Source organism: Mya arenaria, chromosome 11 (genome assembly GCF_026914265.1).
Source record: "Mya arenaria isolate MELC-2E11 chromosome 11, ASM2691426v1".
Classification (NCBI taxonomy): domain Eukaryota; kingdom Metazoa; phylum Mollusca; class Bivalvia; order Myida; family Myidae; genus Mya; species Mya arenaria.
Window position 1 is genome coordinate 55853649 of NC_069132.1, and position 15705 is coordinate 55869353.

Consider the following 15705-nt stretch of genomic DNA (forward strand, 5'->3'; position numbering starts at 1 on the left):
TCACTATTTTTAAGCCTAACAAAATAGGTCAGAATCAAGAAGCCGTGAATAAAGAACCTCGTGAAATTATAACGATATGTGTGTATGAAAAAAGTGTTGACTCGATTGCTTTACTTTATAGTCATATACCTTGAATGTTGATGCTTATTCAAAATATTCAAATCCAATCAAATGTAAACGTATTGTTCTACAAATAGCAAAATTTCAAAGATACTAATTTTGAAAATCTGCTGCTTTGATTATGATATCTTAATTCACTAAATATTTGATGCAAAAAATCAATGCCATTTCTGAGCATAATATTTGATGCACAAAATCATTGACATTTCTGAGCTAAATCATTGATGCACTAAATCAGTGATATTTCTGAGCTTTTTGTTTGATGCACAAAATCAGTGACATTTCTGAGCTAAATCATTGATGCACTAAATCAGTGATATTTCTGAGCTTTTTGTTTGATGCACAAGATTAATGATTTCTGAGCTAAATCATTGATGCACTAAATCAGTGATATTTCTGAGCTTTTTGTTTGATGCACAAAATCAGTGACATTTCTGAGCTAAATCATTGATGCACTAAATCAGTGATATTTCTGAGCTTTTTGTTTGATGCACAAAATCATTGACATTTCTGAGCTAAATCATTGATGCACTAAATCAGTGATATTTCTGAGCTTTTTGTTTAATGCACAAATTCAGTGACATTTCTGAGCTTTATTATTGATGCACAAAATCATTGACTTTTCTGAGCTTTATCATTGATGCACAAAATCAGTGATGTTTCTGAGCTTAATGTTTGATTTTCAAAATCATTGACATTTCTGAGCTTAAAGATGCACTCTTACTCCCAAATAAGCAGTACCACAATTAATACAATTGTTTTAATTTATCAAAAAGGATGATTAAAATATTGAAAACAATGGTTGTTATGAAGGATACCGTGTTAAATTTGAAGGAAAGGTGCAGAAAACACTTTATTTCTACCTTATGAAACGATAGTTGATCACTGTAAATCTTTTAGGACTGACCAGTCATTTAATATTTGTGTATTTTCAGCTATTAAATACATGGTTACAATTTGTTATCAGTAATTAATATTTTCCATTTTGCATTATTTAGTAAGTAGTTAAATGTTTATCACTCATAATTTATGTTTGCTATACATGTGTATGTATTGATTTTAAGTACGGTTATCACTTTTATATTTGATGTACAAAATCAGTGCCATTTCTGAGTAAGTTGCAGTAGAAATTTATTTGAAAATAACTGTTGATGGGAAATAACAAAATAAATGTTTAGGATAATTTATCACATTTCCCTGGTACTCTATGACTACCTGCTTCACTGGGTATTGAGTATGAATGGAATAATGTACTGGGATTTGCAGACAATGATTTAAGGCCCTTGTCTAACTGTTGTTTACAATTCTATAATTGCTGTATTCTTGTTCCCAGAGTCCGAGTACGAGAGTGAGTATAGTGGAGGAGAGTCTGAGGGGGAGGGGACGTCACACTCGGAGGATGAACATGCCAGTGGGGATGACCTTGCATACCCTGAAGAGAAAAGGTATGTAACACCATTGTATGGTACGTAATTGTACGTGAGTGAGAGATTCTTGGAAGGAGGTACGGTCCCGTCACTTTCGGAGGACAAACATGCTGGCAACTTAGGCGAGTGAAATTGCTTGTTGTGTTTAGACTAAGAGGAAATAGACTGTAGCCCCAGACAGATGCACTTTTTCATAGTTCTTAAAAAGGACATCGGTACAGGTTTATAGGCAGTGCATAAAATGAAGATCTAGTTCATGCCACCTTGCTGATGTTTGCACATTCAATCTAAAATGCATTGATATGAACTGAATATTCATCTCTCGATCTAGAGCTAAAGATTTTAAAAGTGTTTGAATGAACCGCTGTATGTAACGACATTGCAGACGTATAACAGGGAAGACGAGTGTGAATCTGTCACCCAACGAGTACGAGGTGAAGATGGGCATCAAGCACGTCATCTCCATGTTCGAGGCAACCATCGGTGAGTACTACTATTTCAAGTGTAATGCATTATTATTTTAAAACAGAGAAAACTAAATTAAGTTTGTACTAATTGTTTTGTCTTAATTAAGGCTTGTTCAGGTAAACAGTAGAATAACAATGTCATGAACATGGCGTTACACAATATGACATTAAAATTTTATATGACATGGCATATGGCAAACTAGTACAAGTTAAAAAAATGTATTACATCAATTATTTGTACATTATTCAATGTTGTATATACTAAAATCAATATCTCAGTAGAACAAATAGTCATCCTCAGATTGTATACAAACCGGTATCTATTACCCTAAAAAAAGATGAAAAAAATCACATTATTTGATATTTTTCAGCCAAGTTTGTATCCATGACACGGGAGCCACGTCTAGCGGTGTTCTGTAGTCCGCCCATGTTTGACCTTAAGCTGAACTTTGATGAGGAGGAGGAAGAGGAGAGGAAGGAGCTAGTGCCTCCCTGGCCCGACCTTGACTTCATGTTCTCTGATGACCGTGAATATCAGGGCCTCCTTGAGGAAATCAACACATACATTAAGATGGAGATGGACCTCGTGAAGCAGCATGCCACTGTGAGTATAATTATGTGCATGTCAGAAGAAAGAACATCTTGCATAATGACTACATAAGCCTGAATGTAATGCCATAAGCCTGGTGTCATATTTTGAAAGCATGTGTTTTATAAACTGTGTGAATGTCTCATATTTTTTAATATTTTTTGTACATTGACCTTTTCCCTCTATCCCAGTGGTCATAAATCGTAGAAGCCTGCAAGCCCTGCAATCAGAACATGCTTTCAGGATTTTATAAAGTAGGGCTTGTTGAAAACTTTTGATGCTAAGAACTTTTGTTAGTATTTGGGCTTGCTCATAAAAAAATCTAGTTTTCATGACTGTTTCTTTCAGTGTGTGTTTTAATAAGAATGATTCAAATGTTAAAATGCAGCAGTGGTTAAACAAAAGGTGGAAATACATTTAAGTCTTTGGGGAATTTAAGATTGTTGAAATACTTATTTAGTCATTCCATACAATTGATTCTACCCTGTATTTCAGAACTTTGACAACTTCTGTGTTATGGTGGAGAAGTGTCTCCGTTTGAACATTGAGGAGTCGATGTCCCGTCGTCAGTGGTCCACAGACGAGTTTAGCACAGTGCTTGCAGCACACACAGAAATGGTAATTATGTCTTTCATAATTAACTAGACTGTTGTTAAGATCCTTGTTTTAAAGATTTATGTCAGATGTGTACACTATCTGAAATTGCTATCTCTCTATGCAATACTGAAAACAATTAAAAATAACACAGTTTCAATAATTTTTCATTAGCTTGTCTGCTTTGTGTAGAAAAAAAGCTGGGTTATTGTGCTATCCTTGGTATTGTATTCTTCAAAAACTTCAGCTATGGCCATTACTAAAACACAATTAAGATCTTCAATTGAAACTTGGTACATGTGTTGCCAGAGACTATTTTACATGCTAAGCAAGGCTCATAACTCTTGCTATATCTATTGTTGTTCATTACAGATCCGGAGTATGAAGCGTATGATACTGATGCGGCGCATCGCAATGATCCAGGTATACAGCAAGAACTTCCGAGACTCATGCCTGCCCTTCTCAGAGAATCTCGTCAACAAAGTGAGCAAGGCCCTTCCTCTGATTGCCATCAAGAGGAACGAGGATTTGCTCACAATCATCAAGGTGAGATCTTTTTAACAGTCTGATGTTTAGAAAAAACCCTACATATTCTGTTAACCTTGGTTGTGTTGTCAGTGGCCACATGATTGTTTTCATGCAAAATCTTAAACCTTTGCCATCAATAAAAACATATATAAAACATTCAATAAGTCCAAATCAACAAATGAAACTATTATATTTGAAATAGATATTATTAATACTATTTAGAAAAAACACACAATTGAATTATAAGTTATTGATAAGATGGCTCCTCAAGTTTCATAAGAATTGAAATCATTAATTAAACCTTCTCAAACTCAACAGGGAGCCTCCAAGAAGCTTGACCACTTCCCGCGATCAGTCGAAGAGTTTGTGGAGCACTTATCCTTCCTTGGCAAGATGTCATCAGAGTTGCCTGCCCTTGAGCGAGAGTTTGAGATTGTGAATAAGCTGTTTACGATCGCCAAGAGTTATAATGTCCAGGTGACAGATGAGGAGTTGGCCCTTTACCAGACACTGGGGCCGGACTTTATCACCCTCAAGGTAGGCATTTATTGGAGTAGAAAACTTGTCATAGCATTAAGTAATCAATTTATTCAAATTACTGTTATATTTGCATATGTTTATCACCAATCACATTAAACGTCATTTAAGCAAGGCTGGATGTAGGAGCTTTCCTTTACGCAGCATTAAACATTAGCATTATTTTATCAGAAAAAGTTAAACTATTTTATAAAAAAGTTAAACTATTTTATAATGGAGTTACTGTTGTTAGCGTACATTACTGCAGAGGAGTAATATCTGCAATCTATTTTTTTTATCCCCAGCCTTGAAAAGGCGAGGGGATAACGTAATGGTAGGCGCAATTCCGTGTGTGTGTGTATGTGTGTGTGCGTGTGTGTTTGTGCGTGTGTGTGTGTGTGTCCGTCCGTCCGTCCCATTTATTTCTTTGCATCTCCTCTTACATTTCTCATGCGATTTCTACCAAACGTTCACAGATTGATGATCATAAAGTAAAGCAGCGCATATTGTCAGGCTTTTGCGATTTGACCATTTTTGAAAGAGTTATTGCCCTTTGCTTATTTTACATTTAAAATTGGTTTCTTCGCAACTCCTCTTACTTTTTTCATGCGATTTCTACCAAACTTTCACAGATTGATGAACATAAAGTGAAGCAGCGCATATTGTTGGGCTTTCCTGATTTGACCATTTTTGAAAGAGTTATTGCCCTTTGCTTATTTTACATTTAAAATTGGTTTCTTCGTAACTCCTCTTACGTTTTTCATGCAATTTCTACCAAACTTTCACAGATTGATGAACATAAAGTGAAGCAGCGCATATTGTCTGGCTTTCCTGATTTAACCATTTTTGAAAGAGTTATTGCCCTTTGCTTATTTTACATTTAAAATTGGTTTCTTCGCAACTCCTCTTACGTTTTTCATGCGATTTATACCGAACTTTTACAGATTGATGATCAAAAAGTGAAGCAGCACATATTGTCTTGCTTTTGCGATTCGACCATTTTTGAAAGAGTTATTGCCCTTTGCTTATTTTACATTTAAAATTGGTTTCTTCGATACTCTTCTTACGTTTTTCATGCGATTTCTACCAAACTTTCACAGATTGATGAGCATAAAGTGAAGCAGCGCATATTGTCTGGCTTTCCTGATTTGACCATTTTTGAAAGAGTTATTGCCCTTTGCTTATTTTACATTTAATATTGGTTTCTTTACTCCTCTTACGTTTTTCATGCGATTTATACCAAACTTTTACTGATTGATGATCATAAAGTGAAGCAGCGCATATTGTCGGGCTTTTGCGATTCGACCATTTTTGAAAGAGTTATTGCCCTTTGCTTATTTTACATTTAAAATTGGTTTCTTCGCAACTCCTCTTACGTTTTTCATGCGATTTCTACCAAACTTTCACAGATTGATGAGCATAAAGTGAAGCAGTGCATTTTGTCGGGCTTTCCTGATTTGACCATTTTTGAAAGAGTTATAGCCCTTTGCTTATTTTACATTTAAAATTGGTTTCTTCGCAACTCCTCTTATGTTTAGGACTACAAAGAGACACAGTGCATATTGTCAGGCTTTTGCAATTTGACCTTTTTTGAAAGAGTTATTGCCCTTTCTTAATTTTATGCATTTCTTATGTTCCTGAGAAACTACCCTTTCCATTGATTGGCTTTCGTTACAAAAAATGTCCCCATGAGGCGGGGGATATAGCTGTCTGTGACCGCTCTTGTCTCAAGTATGTGAATATTTGGTCCCTGTCTTTTTTCAGAACATCATCTTGTACTGTGATGCGAAGAAGGATGAGAATATCCGCAAGTTCAGCCACGACCTTGACACCCTCATCTACAAGATACGCAACAAACTCATGGACCTGAAGAATCAGGTATTACATCCAGTTTACTGCACCATAAATGTACCTTTAAGTTCTGAATTACATTAGTATTTAATGTATCCTATGGACAAGTAAGTCAGTTGTTTTATTCCTGCTGACCCCATATGATTTTGGTATTGTTTGAATGGGTTTTAATGTATAGAGAAAGAAAATTTAATAAGCCAAATGAAATATTACAAACAAGCTATTTAGACCTTGAATGATTACGAAAAAAAAGGTTTAAGTAAAGAACGAAATAAAAAACTGAAACAAATTTATCGATACCGTGTTTTTGTTCATTTTTTTGCATATAAATAATTAAGAAGCAAGAACCATTTAAACGATACCAAAAATACATGCAGACACCAGGCATCTGAATTGAGCATTATTGGCAATGCCTAAGAAACGGCAATCATTTATACTCCAATATAACGCATGAAGACTTGATGAAATGACAAACTTAATTGCACATCTGATAAATAAATAGAATATATAATAATGATGTTGGTGTTAGACAATGTCAGATGCTGTATTTGGTTTCTTCTTAAGGTTCGAGACCCGGACCTTCTGCACACTGACACAAACGCAGCAGGTGCGCTGGAGACGTTAAAGTTCTTACAAGAGGAGGTACAGACTCTCTCTGTGAAGGCACGTAGCTACGCCAGCTACCAGGAACGCTTCGGTAGCTCCCTCTCCCACTCCAAGAGCAGGCTTATTGGAGAGTAAGTGGTGACATTGAAGAATGTGTTTTGTCTAATTATTAGTACCATTTGTTATGCATAATTCAATATAGTACAACAGTGATTTTTCAGTAAGTTCCCAGTTTTTGCTTTATTTTTTTCATCCAGTACTTTATTTTAACATCATTGATGGGATAATTTGCTTCTAACAGAATTGAAACATTCTGAATTTCAAACCAATCAAAGCATGTGGTAAAAGAAGTTGAGCTTGTTATGGAGAATATTAAAGTGTTTTTGTTAAACTGAGACCTGTCAATCAAATTACTGTAAGTGAATATATTAAAAAAATATTTTATTGAAGATGTTTTCATGATTTAGTAGTATAATCTCAAGAGATGAAAATCAATGATTAGGCTTACAGTTTAGATAACTGTAAATTGATTCCATTGTAATTTATATCACAGGGAGTACATGTACATGGGCACGACAAAACGTGATGACGCGAGCGCTCAGGAGATCCAGGCAGAGCTATCAGAGGTGGAGCGAGACCTCACGTTGCGACGTCTACTCTGGCAGTCACAAGAAGAGTGGTCAAAACTGGTGGAAGAGTGGACCGCCACGTCTTTCGATGCCTTGCCTGTTGAGACTCTTCAGAAAAACGTCAACAGATACTCACAGACCATTTTTATGCTTGAGAAAGGTTGGCAGCATCTAGCAATTTTCTAAAATTGTGGTTATCTTTGAGAAATACTCAATCAATAAGCTACCACAATTTTAGCCTGTAATTAAAACATTTACCCTTCAAGTGATAATGGTCATCTGCCTCTCACCAAAGAGATTTATGCAACACCAGGGATTCTCTCATAGCCTCCCACAATGGACTCCAGTTCTTGTTGTTACCAAGGAAACAGACTCAAACATGATTTTATGTCAGCTTGTTGCCATGTTCACAATCAAGCTATAAACAATGTAAATTGTTCAAACTTAATTTTTCCTCCCCACAGGCCTGCCCCACAACGAGGTTGTCCCACGCCTCAAGGAGAAAGTGATGGACTTTAAGGTCGGAATGCCGGTCATCACAAGCCTGCGTAACCAGTTCTTGCGACCTCGACACTGGCAGCAGATTGAGAGGCTCATTGGCAAAACCATCGGCAAGGACAAGTCATTTACCCTCGGCAGTCTCCTGGAAATGAATGTGAGTTAGATTAGTGAAAATGGTAGAGTTCTGTTGACAAATATGATTAAATCCTGATTTTTTTTATGATTTTGTTGGTTGTTCATAGTTAACTTCTTTCTAGTTTTTATACTGAACTGAACAATTCAAATACTGTTTAGTTTTATTCTTACCTAGATAATAGCAAGGAATATTGACTATTTAGTCATATGATTATAGTATTTTAATCTAAATATTTATGTCAACTTCTATTTGATCAAGTATTACCTTCAATGTTTGTGACCATTTCAGATTTTCAAGCACAAAGAGAAGATACAGGACATCTCCACCACGGCCAGCAACGAGGCAACTCTTGAAAATATGCTGCAAAAGGTTACACTGATCAGAGTTATACTTTTAAACTAGTCTTGTAAAAACCTGATTATTGTTTTTAATCTTTGTAAGCCTGTATTTTTTAGGCAGAATTTCTTGAAGAAATTGTAAAGGCCTGGCCTCAAGTTCTCTAAAATGCTCATGCTTTACTGCTTAAGTATCTTATTTCATTTAGCCAAAATCTTGACATTAAGTTCATTCTACAAAACAAAGTTTTGTTCAGAATATCTTTTAAAGTCCCAAAACTCATTAAACTGTGAGTACTGGTATGTGACAGTTTGGAATAAATTCAATAGAAATGTAGTGTATCTGCAATGTATCAAAATTTCCTTTTTCCTTTTTCTTTTTGGAGCATTGTTAAACAAATTTATTGTGCCTTCTCCAAATCATATATATGATAATTCTATTGCACATATTTTTTAATATTGCGATTTGTCCCCATTGGTTGTAAAGCTTCTTGATTTTGAAATAAATCCATATACTGATGGAAACTAAAATAAAAAGTTATAAGAGACATAAAATTGTAAGAGAAATTGGTGCCAGACATTATATAATTTAAATTTTGATCTAGCTTTACAATAATTTAACTGGTTCAAGGCTTGCAGGCTTGCCACTGTTAGTGGAGGGGTTTGTGTCCTTTATACTGATGAATAATTCCTTAACGCTTTTTCTCATACTGTAATAATATCTCAACTACAGATAGTTGATATCTGGAAGAACACTGACTTCCGGTACCTCGCCCACCCTGGTAGGGACACGTTTATTATCTCCGGCGCTGACGACATCATGGTACAGTTAGAGGAGAGTCAGGTCACCATAGGAACCATCCGTGGCTCGCGATATGTCGGACCAATCAAGGTCGGTGTTGATTTATATTCGATAGTTTGATACAACTTCAATGCTTGTCCATGTCCAGAATATATTTGTATTGTGTTATGAATACCTTGGAAGTTGAAGTATTGGATAATCAAAATAATGTATGACAGGGATCATTTCACAAACACTAAAAAGCATGACTACCCATACATTGTCTAGTCTACATACTGCCTATTTTTAGATTGTGGGGTATAGTGCACAGACAGAATATAACACTGTTTAGGTTACCTTGGTTATTTAATATGTGCCAGTATATTATAGCAGTGACACACAGGAGCTACATATAACATCCATTCAAAAGACAGTTAGTAATATATTGATGAGGTGGGAGATCAAACCTGTGGCCCCTGGCTTGACAGTCATGTGTCTTCTGCAAGCCCACTGATCCTCCACAAAAGCAAATACATTATAACTTGTGTTTTTATGCATTACTAGCACTTTATACAAAATCATTGACCCATGTCCTTGACTTTCCCAGGCAACTGTTGAGGAATGGGAACGTAAACTGAACATCTTCGCCAAGACCCTGGAGGAGTGGATGGCTTGTCAACGGAACTGGCTTTACCTAGAACAGATCTTCTCAACTCCCGATATACAGAAGTAAGTTTTATACTCTTATGCATGAATTTTATTTTTTCCTAAGTTTTCATGCAATGTATTTTGCATGCATTTAAAAAATGTCAGCAACTTCTGATAAGTTAAAGATGGTTATTGTATAAGTGGTTAAAGCTTTTTATACAAATTACACATACCAAACCTTGGACTTTGTGATTACAGACAATTGAAGCCCGAGTATCAGATGTTTACCCAAGTTGACAAATCGTGGAAGGACATAATGCGACAGGTCCAGGATCGACCCAACGCCATGAAGTGTGCGACCCAGACGGGGATGCTTGAGACCCTGCAGGCGTGTAATACTTCGCTCGAGAAGATACAGAAATGTCTCGAGGTATGGTGTTTAAAGAAGATTAAGTGGTTTATGAGTAATACATGCATGTTTGGCACAGTCTGATTTAATTTCTTGAATCGATAAAGTGTATCTAGAACTGAGTGTTATGTTACAGTGTTATGTTTATGACTCTAAAATGCTTATATTTGTTACAGTATTTATATAGAAGTATATTATACCTCACATAAATTTGTCCCTTCTTAGTATATATTAACTCAATCGGTCCGTATATCACTGTATTTTTATGAAAATCCAGTTTAATGACGTCAGCAGTCCATATTATATTTTTGGCCGGTCTGGACCTCGCCAAAAATGTAATATGGACCGCTGACGTCATACAATTGATAAGTGCGGTTTGCTATTTTCACAACGGCAAAAACTTGTTGCAAGTGAACATTATTAGCTTTGTTCAATAAAACACAATTAAATCACTTTAGAAATATTAAATTGTAATGAAAAGTGTTCGGTATAATATAAGAAATATAACACACCACTTTGGGTCATATGGCATTATAAGGACCGGTCAATCAGCCACCGAAGGTGAATGGACCTCGGCTAATGCCTCGGTCCATATACGCCTTTGGTGGCTGACTGGCCGGTCCTTATAATGTCATATGACCCACAGTGATGTGTTATATTTCTTAAATAGTCATAGCCTTTGTGTTTTGTCAGCACTGGTAGGCTTGGCCATTAAAAAAATGAACGTTTAAGATGTTCATATGAAATTTAGAACACATGTTACCAGGGGAAGCTTGCAAATTTGTATTAAGGCTCCTATAACTCTGTCCTTAATATTTGTTGAGTTATGACCCTCAATCAACTGAGAAGAGTGAATGGTCAAGCGTTGATGCCTCAGCTTGCATCATCATTCATTACTTGTTGTCATATTCTTTCATATTACAATGCCTATATGCATTTTATTTATTCAGGAGTATCTGGACTCCAAGCGTCTGTCATTCCCGCGGTTCTACTTCCTGTCCAACGACGAACTGCTTGAAATCCTAGGACAATCCAAGGAGCCCAATGCAGTACAGGTATACATTAAAATGATCTATATTGTCTGATTTTGGCTGTTATCACCACTGTTCGGTTGAATGCTTAAAATTCAAATAAAAGAAATAGCTGCTTCACAGAAATGTGTGATTTGCTGTTTTCTGGACTCTGAGATGGGTCTTTCAAAGTCTATAACTACTTGTAGTGTCAAATAATCAAATTTTATAATATGTAATGAAATCAAACGGACAACCATAATTGAGGTAAAATCAGAAATAAATGAAAGTGTATTTCCATATGAAATATTTTGAACTTAAACAAATGCACTGCACTCTACGGGCTTAAAGTATAATTGCCTGAAATGTTATATTTAAAGTTTACCAGGAGTGAAAGGGAAATATATGTTCTAAGTAAATCCAACTTGGAAGTCTTTCACTTTATTTAATTAACAAGCAGCTTTTCTGGAGTTGACAATTGATTTAATATACGGTATACACAAACATGTACAATAATATTGTATACATTATTCCTTTAAATTTAGCTCAAACACAACTGATATGAACAATTAAAAAGTTATGTTGTATTTCTACTAAGAAAATCCACTCATTTTGAAGTTCAGCTACATTAATTTTGTAAGGAATCCATGTTGCATCAGGCCTGAAGACAGCCAAGTTCCAGTCCAGCAAAATATATTTAATCTCTGAGACATTTCTGATTTTTTTCTCTCTGAGAGCAGGTATTGGACTGAAATTTAGGTATGAATGTCCTGACTGGAAAGGAAATGAGAGGCATTGCATTATCACGTTTTAAATGAGCATATTAATCCAATTAAGTCATTAAAATTGAAGCTGAGAGTTGTATGGTGGTATAGGTGAATGCCTCTCGGCAAGAGGTTGTGGGTTCATTCCTCAATGGGCTGAGAGTGTTCTAGTTATCTTCAAGGGGTTAAGAGTGGCCTAGTGGTATAGGTGTACGCCCTCTCACTAAAAGGTTATGGGTTCAATCCTCACCAGGATTACATTCCCTTGGCCTCCCAAATGGGCACAGTACGGGTTTCAGCCTTCAGCTATCTTCAAAATGCAGCTGAAATAAATGAGTAAAAACCAAAGATATTAAAACCATTTTCATGTTATGTGATGGCCTGTTTGCAACTTGTACATGTAAATATCACTTAGTATTACTAAAAAGGCACTTTGACCTCTTCTATATTCTCCTAGTAAAAAAGATTTTGTTGAGAAAATGAGTTGAGTCTTTGTAACATATAATTTGTCATCAAAACAGGGGAAATATCGTACTTATCTTAAAGTGGTAAGCTTAGAAATCTAGTATATTATATATAGCTTCACTTACAATATATGGATAATGAAATATTTTAATTTTGCAAAGGTATGATTAGCATACAAGCAAAATGTATTCTAAATGTCATACAATGTGAAATGGAAGGGGTACTTAAAGTGTTTTCTGCATCATATTTATAAAGTTAGAAGTATTATTACTGCTTTGTTTTGAGAATATTTGTCCCTAACTTTATATACATGTATATGCATGTCTGCTGATCATGTAAACATTTGTCATGAATATTGCTTTTGAAATAAACAGATCATTGTACTGTAGTATAGATTTATAGCATGTCCTATCATTTTAGGTCAAGGTATTTCCATAGCCTTGGTTTTGTTGGTACACTGGTTTGTACTTCTTTTAAACATCTTGAACTGTTTTTGAGTTATAGTTAAAGTTTTTACATGACAACAAAGCCAAGGCTTTGAAGATGACTTGCCCTTTGTATATATCTGACTTGAAATGGTTGATTTATTCTCCTTGATCAACTTGGCAATCCATTCTTTTCAAATGATTGAGTGTATATAGAATATGTTTTCTCCCACCTCAGATAAGAAGATCCATTAATTTAACCATGCTAGAAATTCTTATCTTGCCCACGGGCGAAGATAAAATGCCCGTATGTTACTTCTTTTAATGGTCACCACATTGCAATTACCTCCATTGTTGAAGACTGTCGTCTGTAGCGCATCATGGAAACCTTGTCTTATGGCAATATTTAGAATGCGAGTTAATTATTTCTCGCTTCAAATGTCACCAGTTTTCAGGCACCTTTCAAGAAATAATGCTTCACTCTTCTTAGAACTATTTAAAGACCGATCAGACCATTTACATACTCTGAATCACTGCGCAAATATCCATGACAACCACGAATTATTGCATATCCGTACGCAATTATTTTCACTAAGTACAAAAGAGTTCCGGCCAAAAAATACATTTTTACTTAATTTTGTTTAACTAAGGTGGGAGAAAAAGCATCTACCATAGCCGCTCGTGTGAGATAGGCTCATCCCAACCCTCTCGCAGGGTAAACCTCGTTTCCGCAAAACACTCTACGCTCGGGTCGGAATGAACCTATCTTACACTCTCGGCCATGGAAGATACCTATAATCTTGACCCTACCCATTTTCTTCCCCCCCCTCCCCCCCCGCCCCCCGTATGTAATCTTCCGATTATTATTCATAGTTCATATTTTCCCTTCTTATTATTTTGTTTTATCCAAAAAACATGTGCATTAGAAGGTGAAAGTGACATTAATTGACATAGAATTGAAAACTTGTTCATTTTCAATCATTTATGATAAATTTACTTGTGATAAAACAGTATTTATCTTGAACCCTTGCAGCCCCATCTGGGAAAATGCTTTGGCAACATCAAGTCATTGGACATTAAGACCATTCCGCGTCACCCACCTGCGGTGCACTCGATGATCTCTGCTGAGGGCGAGGTCGTACACATGACACGCAGTGTGAGAGCGAAGGGGGCAGTGGAAATGTGGCTCAGTAACGTCGAGGCACACATGTTCGAAACTGTTAAGAGGTAAGAAAATCATATTTAATGCCATAAATATTATTTTTCTTTTGACTACAATACAGATGTGTACCAAGGAATGCTACAGTCTATGCCCTGGTTACCCCTATATGGCAAATAATAAATTTCGAGATCAGGAATAACAAATAGGATTAGTGGTGTATTTACATGCTACTTTTCATTGGTAGAAGTCTGTCATAATTCCACTGAATGCTGGCGTTTAGAATATTTGAAAATGGTTGTTTCATGTATGTATACTATCCTAGGGGAGAGGACACCCCTCTCGCGCCAACCCCTGTATAACATGTTTAAGGACCAAACTAAGGAAAGACCTTTACATATTGATAGTTTGCTCATGTGAACCTGTGCTACAGATCGCCCCTGCATCAAGATTCTTTCAAATTATATTAAAGGTGATATTTTAAATTCATAACATAGTCCAAGATTATTTTTTGTTGGTACGTTTTAACTAAAATTGGCGATAATTGAAATAGTTTTTTATTTTATGGATTTGAACTTCCCACAAAACTGAATGGTTTGCTACTTACGGTAATTCCCTAGCTAGGGTTTTAACTGCTCACTGCGGCTAACTTCTCTTCAACAGGCATCTAAAGCTGGGTCTGGCTGACTGGCTTGGTATCTCTCTACAGGAATGGGTGCTCAAACATCCAGGACAGGTGGTCCTGACCGTGGTATGTATATATATCCACTCTTTATTAATCATTTGTGGGTTAGAAACGTTAATTGGTAGAAGTAATACGATCTGGTCACAAAGGATTTTAGTTTACTGTCATCAAGTCTAATGATAAGGATTCCTTGCGGAACCATAATCTCCTCAATGCTTTAAAGTAAATTTGTTACCGTTTATTAGCATATTTGATAAATAAATAGCAGGAAATTTTGTGCAGGGTTTTGAGAACAGTGACCGGCGAGCGTGCTTGGTTGAGAGTATGGTCTTGTTGACTGCGTCAACTTGCAAACTTATTTTTGTAGGTCCTTGCATATGAACAAATACAATTTTCTCCAGGCCCAGATAATGTTCAACAAGGACATAGTGCGTTGTTTCGAGAGCGGTGACCCACGAGCATGCCTGGTTGAGACATTTGAGCGTATGGTGGCATCATTGGGTCAGCTTGCAGGGCTCGTGTCCTCCAACATACTCCCCCACCAGACCATGTGTATCGAGGCACTGCTTACTATAGATGTACACAGCAGAGATATCATCTCCACGCTGATCAATGAGAACGTCACGGAGAGAGAGGACTTTGAGTGGTCCAAGTAAGCTTATCATTGAAAACAGAAGTGAAGATTATTTTTTGCTCATTGTTTTTTAGAGAACAAATATTATGACATTGTAATAACCACGGTGGCGTCTCCGTGTTGATGTTTTAGCCTTGCATTTCTTTAATAAGATAAAACAGTATTGATTTAAACATGTGTCTTATACAGACAAATTCGCTACGAGTGGGACGAGACCACAAACAACTGCCTGGTGTACCAGAGTAACGCGTCATTCCTGTATGGCTACGAGTACCTGGGCTGCTCCTCCCGCCTTGTTATCACGCCCTTGACTGACCGCTGCTATCTCACGCTGACTGGTGCCCTGCATCTTCACCTTGGGGGCTCACCGGCTGGACCTGCGGGTACCGGCAAGACTGAGACCGTCAAGGATTTGGCTAAGGTTAG

The 15705-nt window shown here is 36.4% G+C and overlaps 1 protein-coding gene across 1 annotated transcript in view; it reads left to right on the forward strand.

The window, feature by feature from the left end:
* LOC128208062 (dynein axonemal heavy chain 6-like) overlaps positions 1-15705 on the forward strand; it is a 131503-nt gene that overhangs the window by 29599 nt on the left and 86199 nt on the right. The window contains exons 21-39 of the mRNA XM_052911377.1: positions 1454-1565; positions 1933-2030; positions 2386-2618; positions 3099-3221; positions 3570-3743; positions 4044-4262; positions 6006-6119; positions 6657-6829; positions 7252-7487; positions 7792-7982; positions 8253-8333; positions 9033-9191; positions 9688-9809; positions 9987-10158; positions 11088-11192; positions 13835-14028; positions 14624-14711; positions 15047-15297; positions 15469-15700. Coding sequence (XP_052767337.1) covers positions 1454-1565; positions 1933-2030; positions 2386-2618; positions 3099-3221; positions 3570-3743; positions 4044-4262; positions 6006-6119; positions 6657-6829; positions 7252-7487; positions 7792-7982; positions 8253-8333; positions 9033-9191; positions 9688-9809; positions 9987-10158; positions 11088-11192; positions 13835-14028; positions 14624-14711; positions 15047-15297; positions 15469-15700 — 3077 coding nt within the window. The remainder of the gene's footprint in view (positions 1-1453; positions 1566-1932; positions 2031-2385; positions 2619-3098; positions 3222-3569; positions 3744-4043; positions 4263-6005; positions 6120-6656; positions 6830-7251; positions 7488-7791; positions 7983-8252; positions 8334-9032; positions 9192-9687; positions 9810-9986; positions 10159-11087; positions 11193-13834; positions 14029-14623; positions 14712-15046; positions 15298-15468; positions 15701-15705) is intronic.